Here is a 14219-nt window from a genome sequence, read left to right as displayed (position 1 = left end):
AAATCTATAAAGGTCCACTATCTACATGCCATCAATATTATGTTCCTATTCTAGAAAAACACAGAACACCCTACAGACAAGCCAAGTAATATAACCACTAAGTCCACCCCATAACCTATATACAGACAAACACAGGACAACACAAAGGGGGGGGAAAACCTGAAACCCCTTAAAAACTTCTTCACAAAAAGGAAACAAATGTTAATATACAGATCTTGCTGCCAGGTATTATTATATATGAAACTCCTGATTTAAAATAAAAATGCAAGAACATTTCATACCTTATCCATTTCTAGTGGCAGTTATCCTTTAGTAACCATAACAGGAGCAAAAATAAGTCTTCACCGATGTCTGGTGAAATATATTGGTAAATACTGGCTCCAGCCCACTTATAACTCCGACAGTTCATGCAGAAATGAAATAGCACATTCAGAACAGCGGCGGCCTGCTTACAGCTCCAACAGTTCATGCAGAAATGGAGTTGCACATTTAAAACAGCAGCGGCTTTCCATACTGCAACCCACCTCATGGGTCAGAAGCAGAAACCCGTCCCATTATCCGGTAATATTTCTGTTGCACAGAAATTGCTTGCATTTTTTTGAAATCAGAAGTTTCCGATACAATACCTGGCAGCGAGATCTGCATATTACATTTTTTTCCTTTTGGCTTTTTGTGAAGACGTTTATGGTATTTCAGTTGTTTTTCCCTTTGTTTGTCTATGTGTATAGGTTATTTATTTATTTAACATTTTTATATACCGGGATTCATACAAGATATTGCATATCGTCTCGGTTTACATTGAAACTGAACACAAGCATGAGAGCATGCTAATTACATAGAACATAAAATGCTAATAACATAGAATGCTAAAGTTGCATGGAACTGTGATAACAAGCATGATAACACGCATGAGAGAATGTTAATGCTAATGCTAAATATATAATACAGGGTATGAAGTTTGGGTTCGAGTAAGATGGGGGCAATAACTTGGAACATACTAGAGAGGGAAGAAAGCAAATTTATCTTAATAGGCGTCTGTGTTCTAATATAAGAATGGTATGAGAGTTTTTATTTAGGCTTTTGGGCCAGGTGGTGGTGTAGAGGTATATAATTATCATGACTGGAATGCTTGTTCGAATAGCCAGGTTTTGAGTCTCTTTTTGAAGTTGATTGGGCATGGTTCTGCCCGGAGTGGTAGTGAGTTCCATTGTGATGGACCTGCTGCGGACATGGCACGTTTGCTTATAGAGGTTTTGATGTGTGCTGTTAAAAGAGTATTTTTGTGGTCTGGTTGGAAGATGTGGTTGAAGTGGTATGTTGAGTTCCAGCAGGATGTGTTTGTGGATGGTTTTGTGAACGATTGTTAGAGCTTTGTATAAGATTCTGTACTTTATTGGAAGCCAATGAAGATTTCTTAAGATGGGGGTGATGTGGTCTCTCTTGTTGGTCTTGGTCAGTATCCTGGCTGCGGCGTTTTGCAGCATTTGAAGGGGTTTAAGGGTGTTAGCTGGGATGCCGATTAGCAGAGAATTGCAATAGTCTATTTTACAGAAAACTATTGCTTGGAGGACTGAACGGTAATCCTGGAAGTGTAAGAGTGGTCTGAGACGTTTAAGGACTTGCAATTTAAAGAAGCCCTCCTTAGCAGTGTTATTGACGAATTTCTTTAGGTTTAATTGATCGTCCATGATGACTCCGAGGTTTCTCACCTGAGCAGAAAAGGGTGGGTGATTTATTTGGTTCGAGTTTGGCCTTGCGTAGTTCCCGTCTTGAGAGATAAGGAGTATTTCTGTTTTGTTGGAATTGAGGATTAGGTTAAGGCTTGAAAGCAAGTTGTTGATGGATAAAAGGCAGGTGTTCCAGAATTCTAAGGTTTTTTGTAGGGATTCTTTAATCGGTATCAAAATCTGTACATCGTCTGCGTAAATGAAATGTTTAAGATGAGTTTTTAAGGGGTTTCAGGTTTCCTCCCCCCCCCCTTTGTGTTGTCCTGTGTTTGTCTGTATATAGGTTATAAAGGTGGATTTAGTGTTTATATTACGTTCAGGCCGATTCAGGTTTAGCCCAGGTTTGGACGCTCGTTTTCGACATGCTAGCTTTACCCCTTATACAGTAAGGGGTAATAGCGCGTCGAAAACGCACATCCAACACCCCCCCCCCCCCCCCCGAAACTACTAGCGCCCGCAACATGAAAATGCATGTTGATGGCCCTATTAGTTATTCCCGTGCGATACAGAAAGTAAAATGTGCAGCCAAGCCACACATTTTACTTTAAAAAATTAGCACCTACCCAAAGGTAGGCGTTAATTTCGGCTGGCACCAGGGAAGTGTACAGAAAAGTAGTAAAAACTGCTTTTCTGTACACCCTCCAACTTAATATCATGGCGATATTAAGTCAGAGGTCCCAAAAGTAAAAAAAAAAAATTAAAATTTAAAAAATCGGCCCGCGGCCGGGAAGACCTACGCTCAATTTTGCTGGCGTCCGTTTTCCAAACCCGTGGCTGTCAGCAAGTTTGAGAACAGATGCCGGAAAAATTGAGCGTCGGCTGTCAAACCCGCTGACAGCCGCCGCTCCTGTCAAAAAGGAGGCGCTAGGGACCCGCTAGTGTCCCTAGCGCCTCCTTTTACCACAAGCCCTAATTTGCATAGGCCACCCTCCTGAACCGCGCGCCCAGGAGAGTGGCCTGTGCACGCGCTGGGAGAGCGAGCGCTCGCCAGCTCTCCCACGCGTTTTTCTGTATCGGCCTGTTTGTCTTGTCTGTAGGGCGTTATATGTTTTTCTATAATAGGGACATAATATTGAAGGTGTATAAGCTAGTGGACCTTTAAAGATTTTGAGTTCAAGGGTTTGAGAGAATCTTATATTCTTCCTTCGGTAAGAGCGCTGTTTACATATTTAAAACAAAGTTTTTTGTACAAAAACAATTGACTGTATATTAGTGAGGTCTGCCCTTTGTTGTCTTTTGAACAGGCAGTCCCTTCAACACTCACCTGGTGTCCTTATTTACCAAGGCGTAGATAGTCAAAAACCATTTAAATGGATAACTATTTGTCTAAATGGCAAGGTTTAGTATATTCAACCTGTTAACCGGCTACATTCCAACCAGACAAGTCATTATCCGGCTAACATCTTGCCAGATTTAAAAAAAAAAAAAAAAAAAGTGTGTTGGGGGTGTTTCGTGAAGGAGTTAGGTTATCTGGCTACCTTAGCCAATTTTAAACTATAACCAAGCGGATCTAAACTTATCCAGCCTTGTGTGGGTGTATAACCAACAACTGAATAGCTTCAACAGATATCCAATTAAGTGGCAAACCTAGTGAAAAAAAAAATAAAAAACAAACGCTGGAACTTTGGGTGGGAAGTGGCTGGCGCCAACCCCCAGCCCATATTTTTTTTTTTAAACATTTCCGAATTGGGCTTTTTGGGGAGGAGGCAACAGGGTCAATCCATGGAGTTTGGGTTGAGGGAGGAAAGGGGGGAAAATCCTAGTAGGGCTTGTAGGCCCATGTTTTTTTCTCGCTAGGTTTGCCGCTTAACCGGGTATCTTCAAAATATATCCAATTTCAATGGCTGGTTATCTGGCTACACAGGGCCAAATAACCAGCCATATTCAAAAGAATATCCAGTTATGTTTAAAGTTATGTATAAAGTTATCTGGCTACTGTTAGCCGTATAACTTTAATCAGGGATAATCAGTTGGACGGTTATCCCACTGAATATCTGGGACAAGTTACCTGACTAACTCTAGCTGCATAACTTGTCCACTAAAAGGCCTACTGAATATTGTTTTCCAAGTGGATTGGCCACTGTTGAAAATAGGATCCTGGGCTTGATGGACCCTTGGTCTGACCCAGTATGGCATATCTTATGTTCTCAAGTATTTTATCCATAAACACAAAATGGGAGAAAACCTTAGACCCCCTTAGCATCAGGATATCAGCATCTCACTAATCATATACCAGCTGATACCTAGGGCTCATAAGTTGCCATTGCAGCTTAACACCTGTCCCTTACCCATCTTCATGTTTCTTAGTATCTCCCCAAGCTGAAATGGGAATGAATATCCTCAGCAGCTGGAATTAAAAGATTCATAATATTCTAAAGATGTATTTAAAATGCAACCTGACAACTTTATATTCCTTTTCACGTAAGCTTTTTGTTACAACAAAGCAGCCTTTGAAGAAGAAATTATTTAATGCTAGAATATTTCTCTAATCAATAGCAATTAATGGGATTCTGGGAGAAAAGAACAAATGTTTCCTCTTAACCTTATAGAAGAATGTGCTGATCTGCTCTCCAGAGAAGTAATGGAAAGCAAGAATTGAGTAAGCATAGCCATCCAAATGGAACTAATGCTGAACCAGACACTAGTATTCAATTCAAGAGAGATTCCCCACTATGATTCACAAAAGAATATTAAGCACTAGCTTACTAATTACAAACAGACCAATGCAATATGACCACACTAAAAGGTGTATCCAAACTGGGTGCACTTTATTTATTTATTTTAAATGCACGCACATTCACATTCTCCTGAGCACCCAATGCAATAAACAGATGAGCTACCATGCTAAGAAGGATGCATTAGGGGTAATTTGTGCATCCCTAGCATGTCCATGGCATAGGGTGCCCAGATGTGGCTGTGCGCGGGTTAGGAAAAAGGATGCTTGATTTATGAGTATCCATTATTTTCCCGAGCAGCTATTTTACCGGCACAAATATGCACGCACAATATATATGGCCCAGAGCAAGTATATTATGGGTGTATATTGTGCGCCCCGACTTTTTTTTGCATGGTGCTGCTTTCTGTGATTCTTCTTACTTAGTATCGCAAGGATACTAAGTAGGAGGAACCACAAAAAAATCAGTTTTTGTTTTTAAGTTGAGCCCTTGATGTGCAGAAAGACTTTACAGGCAGGCATAAAATTTTATGGGTTTTTTTTAAAGCATACCTTGGGTGCTAATAGCCTCATCTACATGGCATTTTCATGTGATGAGCGCTATTAGCTACGCCTTCGTTTAGACGCGCTGATCCCCGTTATTCCATTGGGAGTTATGGACGCGCATCCAACCGCTTGTTAGGCTGCGCCCTAGGCTGGGCACACTATTGCATTGGCCTGAAAGTAGGGAGGGGTTTCAGCTCTACTACCACAAGAAAAGTTTTAAAAAAAATAATTTCTCAACAAAAAGAAAAAAAGATTCAATATAAAAGTTTATCTAACATGTACTATGTTCCAGATTGAGGATTACAAATAAAGCCCATGATAGATGAGAAGCTCAGCCAAGTCAGGTTTACACTAAGAAATTAAAAATAATATTCAATAGAAGAATAACTGCATATTCATAAAGCATCTTCATATAAAGTACAAAACAATTTAGCACATCCAAAATAAAGTGAAAAATAAGAAACATACATTCTTTATATTGAACTTCATGCACCATATAACCTTTTATACTCCAAATTTATTTGAAAACTAAAGTAGTCTATGAATAAAACTATGATTAATCTACAGTGGTTCACAACTTAAAGAAACAACTAATGGAACGGCCAGAGGATTAATGTTTCAGTGGCCAATGTAACTGAAAAGTATGTGCATTTGCACAAGTTTGAAACTTGAGCACAGTTAATACTTATTGTCATCCACTTCATTAACATTCACTCGCTTTTTATTTAAATGAAACCCGCTCTGTTTTTACAATGGAATCTCACAACAAGGGGGGGAAAAAAGCAGAGAAAACAAACGCCGCAGCAGAAGAAATTTAAACATTTCAACAAGTGGCGAAGCAGAGGCAACAGGACGCCAGCACCCAAGGGACGTGTCAGCCTTGGAAGAATCCGTTCCCAGGGAGAGCACCGGGAAGCCAGGGCGAGCTTTAGTCAGCAAAGCACATGCGGCCCGCGGCTGACAGAGCAGCAGCCCAGGGAGCCTCCCTCTCTCTCCGGAGTGACTTCCGCGCGAGGCCCGCTTTAAACGTTTACAGCCCGCTCGCCAGCTGGCGACCAAGCACAAAGTCGCCCCGAGCCACTGAGACTACAACAGCGGCCGGGAGCCACGGGCAAGGCCCCGGGATTCCCGCTCAGAGCCCGGGATGCGGAGGGAGCAGCGGCTCTCCACACGTGGGCTGGGCCGGCTCCAACGTCCACCCAAGCCGGCGGCGGAAACTACCAGCCCCCCCGCCCGCCTCATCATGGCCGCCTTCCCGGGGCGTGCGCGACTCCCCCACCTCGGCCTGCTTCCTGAGGACGTTGTCGGGGCTCAGCAGGTTGCCCAGCAAGAGGTAGAACTGCTGCTGCTCCGCCATTGCTGCGAGGCTCCGTCAAACTGGAGGACGGGAAAAGGAAGAGAAACCGGCGGCCGCGCTGACCTCTCACAGCCCACGGCTCCGCCCCCCCGCCCGGACATTGGCCAGGCGTGGGGGCGCCGTGCGCTCCCATTGGACGGCTCCACGAGGAGCGGGCTGCCGCCATTGGTTTTGCTCTGAGGAGAAGCGTACAAAGGCGCTGATTGAACGGGCGAGCCGGCAGTCTCGCGGTAATTGGTCGTCCTCAAGCGAAAGCGGACGGGAGAGACGGGGCTTAGGTGAAGTGGCGGGGAAGGCGATGACGTCTTGTTACAATAACGCTGGAAAGCGCGGGAGAAGGAGTGTGTGCGCTGCCCCTCTCGCTTGCGGGAAGCCGGCGCTTTGTGTGCTTTCTAGGGAACAAAGGTTTGCTATTCCAGTCTTAACTTTCAAGGGGAAAGGGGTTTATGAGCAGGTGGACCCCGCTGCCCTCTTATTTGTAACTCATTGCTAGCGGATTTTCTTGCTGTACAGAGCGCCCCCGCCTCCTCATAAACTCGGAATCACGACAAGGAAGTTATTCAAAAACACTGGAATAATTTTATATGCTGTGAAATAGGCTTAACATTTCAAGTTTCCTCCGTATGTTATTGGATTGCTACAAGTTTTCGTAATTAAAAATCATGACTGCTTTTTATCCTTGCAGCTATACATTTGGACATCCAGTTTCTTCCACAAGAAAGCAAGCAGTGTTGCAAATTCATAATTTAGGATTCAAGTCTAGTGCCGATAATGTCATAGTAGAATGTTTCTCCAAACTATAAAGAAAAATATATAAGGCTTTTATCCTAAGAGAGCTCCTAAGGGTTTGGGCGTTTTGTGTAGGTAATTTGTATATTTTGTTTTGGATGATATTTGATTTCTGGTATTGACTCAAAATAATATGAACTAGGTTCTCCTGTTATGGCATTTAAAGAAGCCACTTTAAGGTAAGAACTCGTACAACTATTACTGCAGGAAAGTTTAGAATTTGTGCCCCACAGCCCAAGTGCTATTCTTCAAAAAAGAGAGCAGCTTTTAAACTAGAACATGGGGGGAAAGCTGATAGCAGCGCATGGTGTGGAGGGAGGTTTCCATACTAAAATAACACGAGTTAGGACATCCCAATAGAGAGGTTCCAATAAAAACAAAAATAGCCCATGTGCCTATAAATAAAGAACCACCTGAGTTAAAAGATTCCAAATTACCCCTGGCAGCTGATATGCAGATTGTTAATAAAACAAATGTCTGTATGCTAATGCAGAAGTCTATAAAGAAAGATGGGAGAGTTAGAATGTATAGCAATGAATGCAGAGGTAGACAATTGGCATTTCTGAGACCTGCTGGAAGTAGGATAACCAATGGGACAGTACTCTAGCAGGATACAAATTATATTGCACTGATAAGGGGGGTTAACTTCGTAGGGGGTGGGGCACTTTATGTTAAGGATAACATTGAGTCCAACAGGATAAAGATCCTATAGAAGACTGAATGCACAATAGAAAATGGGTGGAAATCCCATGTGTGATAGGGAAGACCGCAGTGGTGGAGGTATACTACCATCCACCTAACCAAAAGGAACAGACATGATCAAATGCAAATACATTTAAAAATTTTGGCAGCACGGTGATGATAGGAGATTTCAGTTACACCAGTATTGACGGGGTGAATGTAAAATCAGGACATGCTAGTGAGGTAAAGTTTCTAGATGAAAAAAATGACTGCTTCAGGGATCAGTTGATCTGGAAACTGACAAAAGGGGAAGTCATTTTTTATCTAATTCTTAGTGGAAGGCAAGTTTTGATGAGATGATGTGGGGCTGCTCGGCAACAGTGATCATAGTGCAATCAAATATCTTACGGTTGAATTTTTAATCCGTCGCGCGTGTAAAATCCAGTGGTTACGTGCTCGGCCAGGCCTTGCGCACACCGTGCACATTTTAGAAGGGGCCTGGCCGGGCGTGTAACTCCATTACGCGCAGAAATGCCAGGCCAAAGAAAAGACTGTCCGGGGGACGGGGAGGGGCGGTCTGGGGGGAAGGCTGGGCCGTTTGCCACTGTGCCTGGGAAGCATGTGCCGGCACACACAACTTGCTATTGCTCCTGCTGAGCAAAAGGTAAAAAAAAGAAAACAGGTAGATAGGATAGGGGATGGGGAGGAGAGGGGAAGGCAGGTTAGGTAGGGGGTAGTTCCTTCCCAGTCTGCTCCTTAATTGAAGCAGATTGGGAGGAAACAGGAAGCCCGGGATCCATTATTCCACCCCACCCCCTTGTGCGCGGCCCACTAATTTTATAACAGCGCGTGCACGTTATAAAATCGGCGCATCCATGTGTGCATACCGGGAAGTGAATGCACATGGACACAGGTGCATGTACTAAAATCTACCCCTTAATGAGTAGAAGGTAGGACAAGTAAATCTACATTAAACTTTCAAAAGAGAGACTTGATAAAATGAGGAAAACAGAAAAAAATGAAAGGTGCAGCTATAAAGGTTAAAAGTTTTACATCAGGAATGATCATTGTTTAAAAACACTATCTTGAAAGCACAGTCCAGATGTATTCCATGCATTAAAAAGGTGGAAAGAAGGCCTAACGACTGCCAGTATGGTTAAAAGATGAGATGACAGAAGCTATTTTAGCCAAAAGAATTCCTTTCAAAAACTGGAACAAGGATCTATCTGAAGAAAACAGGACAAAGCATAAGCATTGGTAATTTAGAAGTAAAACATTGATAAAGTGGCTAAAACAGAATTTAAAAAGAAGCTGGCCGCAGAGGCAAAAGTATAGACAAGTGCAAAGTGATACATGTAGGGAAGAGAAACTGAAATTATAGCTACATAATGCAAGGTTCTACATTGGGTGTCTCTACCCAGGAAAAGGATCTATGTTGGATAATACATTGAAATTCTCTGCTTAATGTGAGGCGGCCAAGAAAGTAAATAGAATGCTAGAAATTATTAGGAAAGGAATGGAGAATATCATAATGCCTCTGTATCACGCCATGGTATGACTGCACCTTAAATAGTGTGTGGTTGTGTGCGTGTGTGTGCAGTTCTGGTCATCGCATCTCAAAAAAGATATAGCGGAATTAGAAAAGATACAGAGAAGGGCAACAAAAATGATAATGGGAATGGAACGATTCCCCTATGAGGAAAGGGTAAAGAGCTTAGGGCTCTTTAATTTGAAGAAGAGACGGCTGAGGAGAGAGATGATAGAGGTCTATAAAATGAGTGGAGTGCAACAGGTAAACACAAATCGGTTGTTTACTCTTTCCAAACATACAAAGACTAAGGGAACATTCAGTGAAAGACTGTATGTGTGAGAGAGAGAATGCCAGAATGATTCTGAATAATCCAAATGTTGCCCCAAAAAATAGGAATAACCCATCGTCGGAACCTGATTTTTGTGCTGAAGGTAGAGTCCACTGAAGGACTGCACCCTGAAGTGGTGAGAAATGAAGTGATTCTTAATCATTAATCAGGGTGAAAGCTTAAGCTTATTGTAAATTATAATGCCCCTGATCATGTTGTTGATTTATGTTTGCTGAGCATTCTAAGAGAAAATATGTATGAAATGAGGCAGCTGAACTTGTTGGTTGGGGGCTGGGGGGGCAAGCATCTTAACCAAGTTCTACACCTGTTCCTGCTGCCAATTTCTTACCTTATGTTTACAGTTAGTGTTTCTTACATACAGTACATTAGATCAAATTTGCTTTAACCCAGAAAAGTTTGTATTATCAGAAATAACACCTGTACCATGGTCTGATCATTTCTTAATAAAAATTACAGGAACAAAATTAGCAGATAATCTAAGACATGACAATAAACAACAAAATTCTAATACATACATAACATGTAAGAAAATTAACATCGAATTACTAATTGACTCACTTATACCACGCTTAGATGATGATCCATATTCAGAAGTAACAGAAGTGTCAACCTATCGGGATACAACAATTGTACAATACATAGATACTACAGCACCACCAAAACATAAAAGAAATACTCTAAACCTTCTGCAATATGGTATTCTGACACATTAAGATCTCAAAAATGTAAACTTCGTAAATTAGAACAACGGTGGCGCAAAAACCCATTACCAGAACATAATTGTGATTATCATGCTCAACTACAAAAATATAAAAAGGAAATTATAAAAGCCAAAAAACAATTTTATGCAACCACAATCCAAACTGCAAATGGAAACCCTAAAGTTTTATTCAACATTGTCAAAAGACTAACTACAACCTCCGAAAATGCCAATACTGAAATAACAAATGAGCTGTGTAATAAAATGGCCACACCCTTTAAAACGAAAACAGAAAATATATCACAAGAATTTGCTACTCTTCCAATTCCAAAAACGAATTTACCGCAAATTGATCACTCCTTTTCTGAATTCCATACAATCAACACTGATACAATAGTAAAGATCTTAGCTAAATCAAACCTTCCATTTAATCCATGCTCAGGATATATATTGAAAAATATAAGAATTGACATTGCCAACGCATCACTATCTCAAGGCATGTTTTTCCAGAATCTCTTAAAAAAAAATGTCGATTTTTACCAATACCCAAAGTCAAAAATAAAGATGCTCTTGATATTTCAAACTACCGTCCGATTGCGACTCTTCCGACAGTGGCTAAAATTATTGAATCAGTAGTATTGTGTCAACTATCAGAATATATTGAGGACAACAACATTCTTCATCCTAACCAACATGGATAATGCGACCAGGTTCTTCAGGAGTATCTTCTGGTTCGAAGGAACGTGACAGGGCATCTGCCCGAAGATTTTTTTTTTCCAGCTGGGCGATAGCGAAGTTTGAAGTTGAACCTAGAAAAAAACTGAGCCCATCGAGTATGACGGGCATTGAGGTGCTGGGCACGATTCAAGTATTCCAGATTCTTGTGATCTGTAAATATGGTGAATTTATGTTGAGCGCCCTCTAGCCACGGGCGCCATTCTTAAAGAGCTAATTTGATAGCAAGCAATTCGCAATCTTCAATGCTATAGTTTTGTTCCGGAGAAGAGAATTTGCATGAGTAGAATGAGCACGGAACTAGGGATCCAGAAGTTAAATCTTGGCTCAAGACCGCCCTGGCCCCAATAGCAGAGGCATCTATCTAGACCTGGAAGGGGTGGTTTGGGTCTGGATGGTGAAGACAAAGTCCAGCTATGAAGGTCTCTTTGAGGTTGAAAGGCTGTAATGGCTTCCCGGGTCCAGTTCCGGGTATCTTGGCTCTTACAGGTAAATGCGGTAAGAGGAGCCGCCAGTGTTGAGTAATGAATGAAATGGCGGTAATAATTCTTGAATCCTAGAAATCGTTGTGGTGCTTTAAGACCCACGGGTTGAGGCCAATCTTGGATTCTTTTGAGCTTTTCAGGGTCCATAGAGAAACCTCGTTGTGAAATTATTTCCCCAAAAAAGGGCAAACTGGATTTTTCAAACAGGCATTTATCCAATTTCACAAAAAGATGGTTTTTGCGGAGACGTTGAAAAACCGTGTGAAAATCAGTGCGGTGTGTAGCCAGATCCTTGGAGAAAACAAGGATATCATCAAGGTATGCCACAACCTTAACGTATAGTAGATCTCTGAAGATTTCATTACTCATTCGTTGAAATACTGCGGGAGCATTACAGAGGCCAAAGGCATCACCAGATATTTGCAATGCCAGTCTCTGGTGTTGAAAGCGGTTTTCCAGATGTCATCGGGGTGTAAATGCACCAAGTTGTAAGCTCTGCGCAGATGCAATTTGGTGAAAATGGAAGCTCCTTTGCAGAGATCAAGGGCAAAGGATATTTATCTGTGTGGGTGATGGCATTTAAGCCCCGGTAATCGATACACGGCCTTAGGGATTCGTCTTTCTTCATAATGAAGAAAAATCCTGCACCAGCAGGAGATGTTGAGGGACGAATGAACCCTTTAGCAAGGTTCTCTTGGATGTACTCTGTTATAGCCTTGGTCTCAGGAAGGGACAGAGGATAAGTACGCCCTTGGGGAGGCGTGGTCCCAGGCAGAAGTTCAATAGGGCAGTCGAACCTCCGAAGAGGTGGTAGAAGGTCCGCCTTCTGCTTTGAAAAGACATTTTCAAAGTCTGCATAAATAGCTGATATGCCTGAGGAGGTGGCCGCCAAAGGAATCACAGGGGGTGGCACCAAGTTTTGTAAACCTGTCTGATGACAGGTAGAACCCCATTCCACCAGCTGGAGTGACTCCCAATCAAATTGGGGGGAGTAAAGTTGGAGCCAGGGTAGCCCTAGGACTACCAGGTGAATGGATTTCTCTAAAACCAGTAATTTGATTTCTTCAGTATGGAGGGCGCCAGTGAGAAGTTGAACTGGCTCAGTGGTCAGGGAGATTCGGCCAGGTAATGGCTCACCGTAAATCGAAGCGATGCACAAGGAAGTCTCCAAAGGATGGGTATTTATACCCAGAAATTGAACTAGATCCTTGAAGATAAAAGTTCCTCCTGCTCCAGAATCCACCAGAGCAAGGACTGGAAAGGAGCAGGAGTCCCAAATCAGTTGAGGGGCCGGTGACGTTGCAACCAAGTTCAGGACCTCAACCTAATTTAGGCCGGGTAGTTTCCCGGACGCACTGGGCAGGCCTGCAGGTGATGGCCTAGTGCTCCGCAGTACAGACACAGGCCTGTTTGTCTCCGCCGGAGGCACTCTTCCCGTGACAACCGCTCATGGCCCAACTGCATGGGTTCTTCCGTCTTGGCCACGATGAAGACCCTACCGGAGGCAGGTCTAATGACTTGTGGCGAGCGGAAGCAAACGCGAGAGGGCCTTCTGGGAATCGGATTCTCCCAGTGGCGCTCTTGGAGACGACGATCAATTCGGCCAGTCAGATCGATGAGATCCTCAAGTGAGGGAGGGAGCTCCCAATTCATAAGAACATAAGAAATTGCCATGCTGGGTCAGACCAAGGGTCCATCAAGCCCAGCATCCTGTTTCCAACAGAGGCCAAAAACCAGGCCACAAGAACCTGGCAATTACCCAAACACTAAGAAGCACCCATGCTACTGATGCAATTAATAGCAGTGGCTATTCCCTAAATATAATTGATTAATAGCCATTAATGGACTTCTCCTCCAAGAACTTATCCAAACCTTTTTTGAACCCAGCTACACTAACTGCATTAACCACATTCTCTGGCAACAAATTCCAGAGTTTAATTGTGCGCTGAGTGAAAAAGAATTTTCTCCGATTAGTCTTAAATGTGTTACTTGCTAACTTCATGGAATGCCCCCTAGTCCTTCTATTATTCGAAAGTGTAAATAACCGAGTCACATCTACTCTTTCAAGACCTCTCATGATCTTAAAGACCTCTATCATATCCCCCCTCAGCCGTCTCTTCTCCAAGCTGAACAGCCCTAACCTCTTCAGCCTTTCCTCATAGGGGAGCTGTTCCATCCCCTTTATCATTTTGGTTGCCCTTCTCTGTACCTTCTCCATCGCAACTGTATCTTTTTTGAGATGTGGCGACCAGAATTGTACACAGTATTCAAGGTGCGGTCTCACCATGGAGCAATAGAGGCATTATGACATTTTCCGTTCTATTAACCATTCCCTTCCTAATAATTCTTAACATTCTATTTGCTTTTTTGACTGCTGCAGCACACTGAGCCGATGTTTTTAAAGTATTATCCACTATGATGCCTAGATCTTTTTCCTGGGTGGTAGCTCCTAACATGGAACCTAACATCGTGTAACTACAGCAAGGGTTATTTTTCCCTATGTGCAACACCTTGCACTAGTCCACATTAAATTTCATCTGCCATTTGGATTCCCAATCTTCCAGTCTTGCAAGTGCTCCTGTAATGTATCACAGTCTGCCTGTGATTTAACTACTCTGAATAATTTTGTATCATCTGCATATTTG

General features: G+C 42.6%; 1 protein-coding gene across 1 annotated transcript in view; it reads right to left on the bottom strand.

The window, feature by feature from the left end:
* Window positions 1–6377, bottom strand: part of IPO5 (importin 5) — a 278851-nt gene extending 272474 nt beyond the window's left edge. The window contains exon 1 of the mRNA XM_029604478.1: window positions 6227–6377. Coding sequence (XP_029460338.1) covers window positions 6227–6304 — 78 coding nt within the window. The 5' untranslated portion in view covers window positions 6305–6377. The remainder of the gene's footprint in view (window positions 1–6226) is intronic.
* Between the last annotated feature and the right edge of the window lie 7842 nt (window positions 6378–14219).

Source organism: Rhinatrema bivittatum, chromosome 5 (assembly GCF_901001135.1).
Source record: "Rhinatrema bivittatum chromosome 5, aRhiBiv1.1, whole genome shotgun sequence".
Lineage (NCBI taxonomy): Eukaryota > Metazoa > Chordata > Amphibia > Gymnophiona > Rhinatrematidae > Rhinatrema > Rhinatrema bivittatum.
The sequence above is the reverse complement of the archived record's forward strand: the minus strand, read 5'-3'. Positions and strand labels throughout refer to the sequence as shown.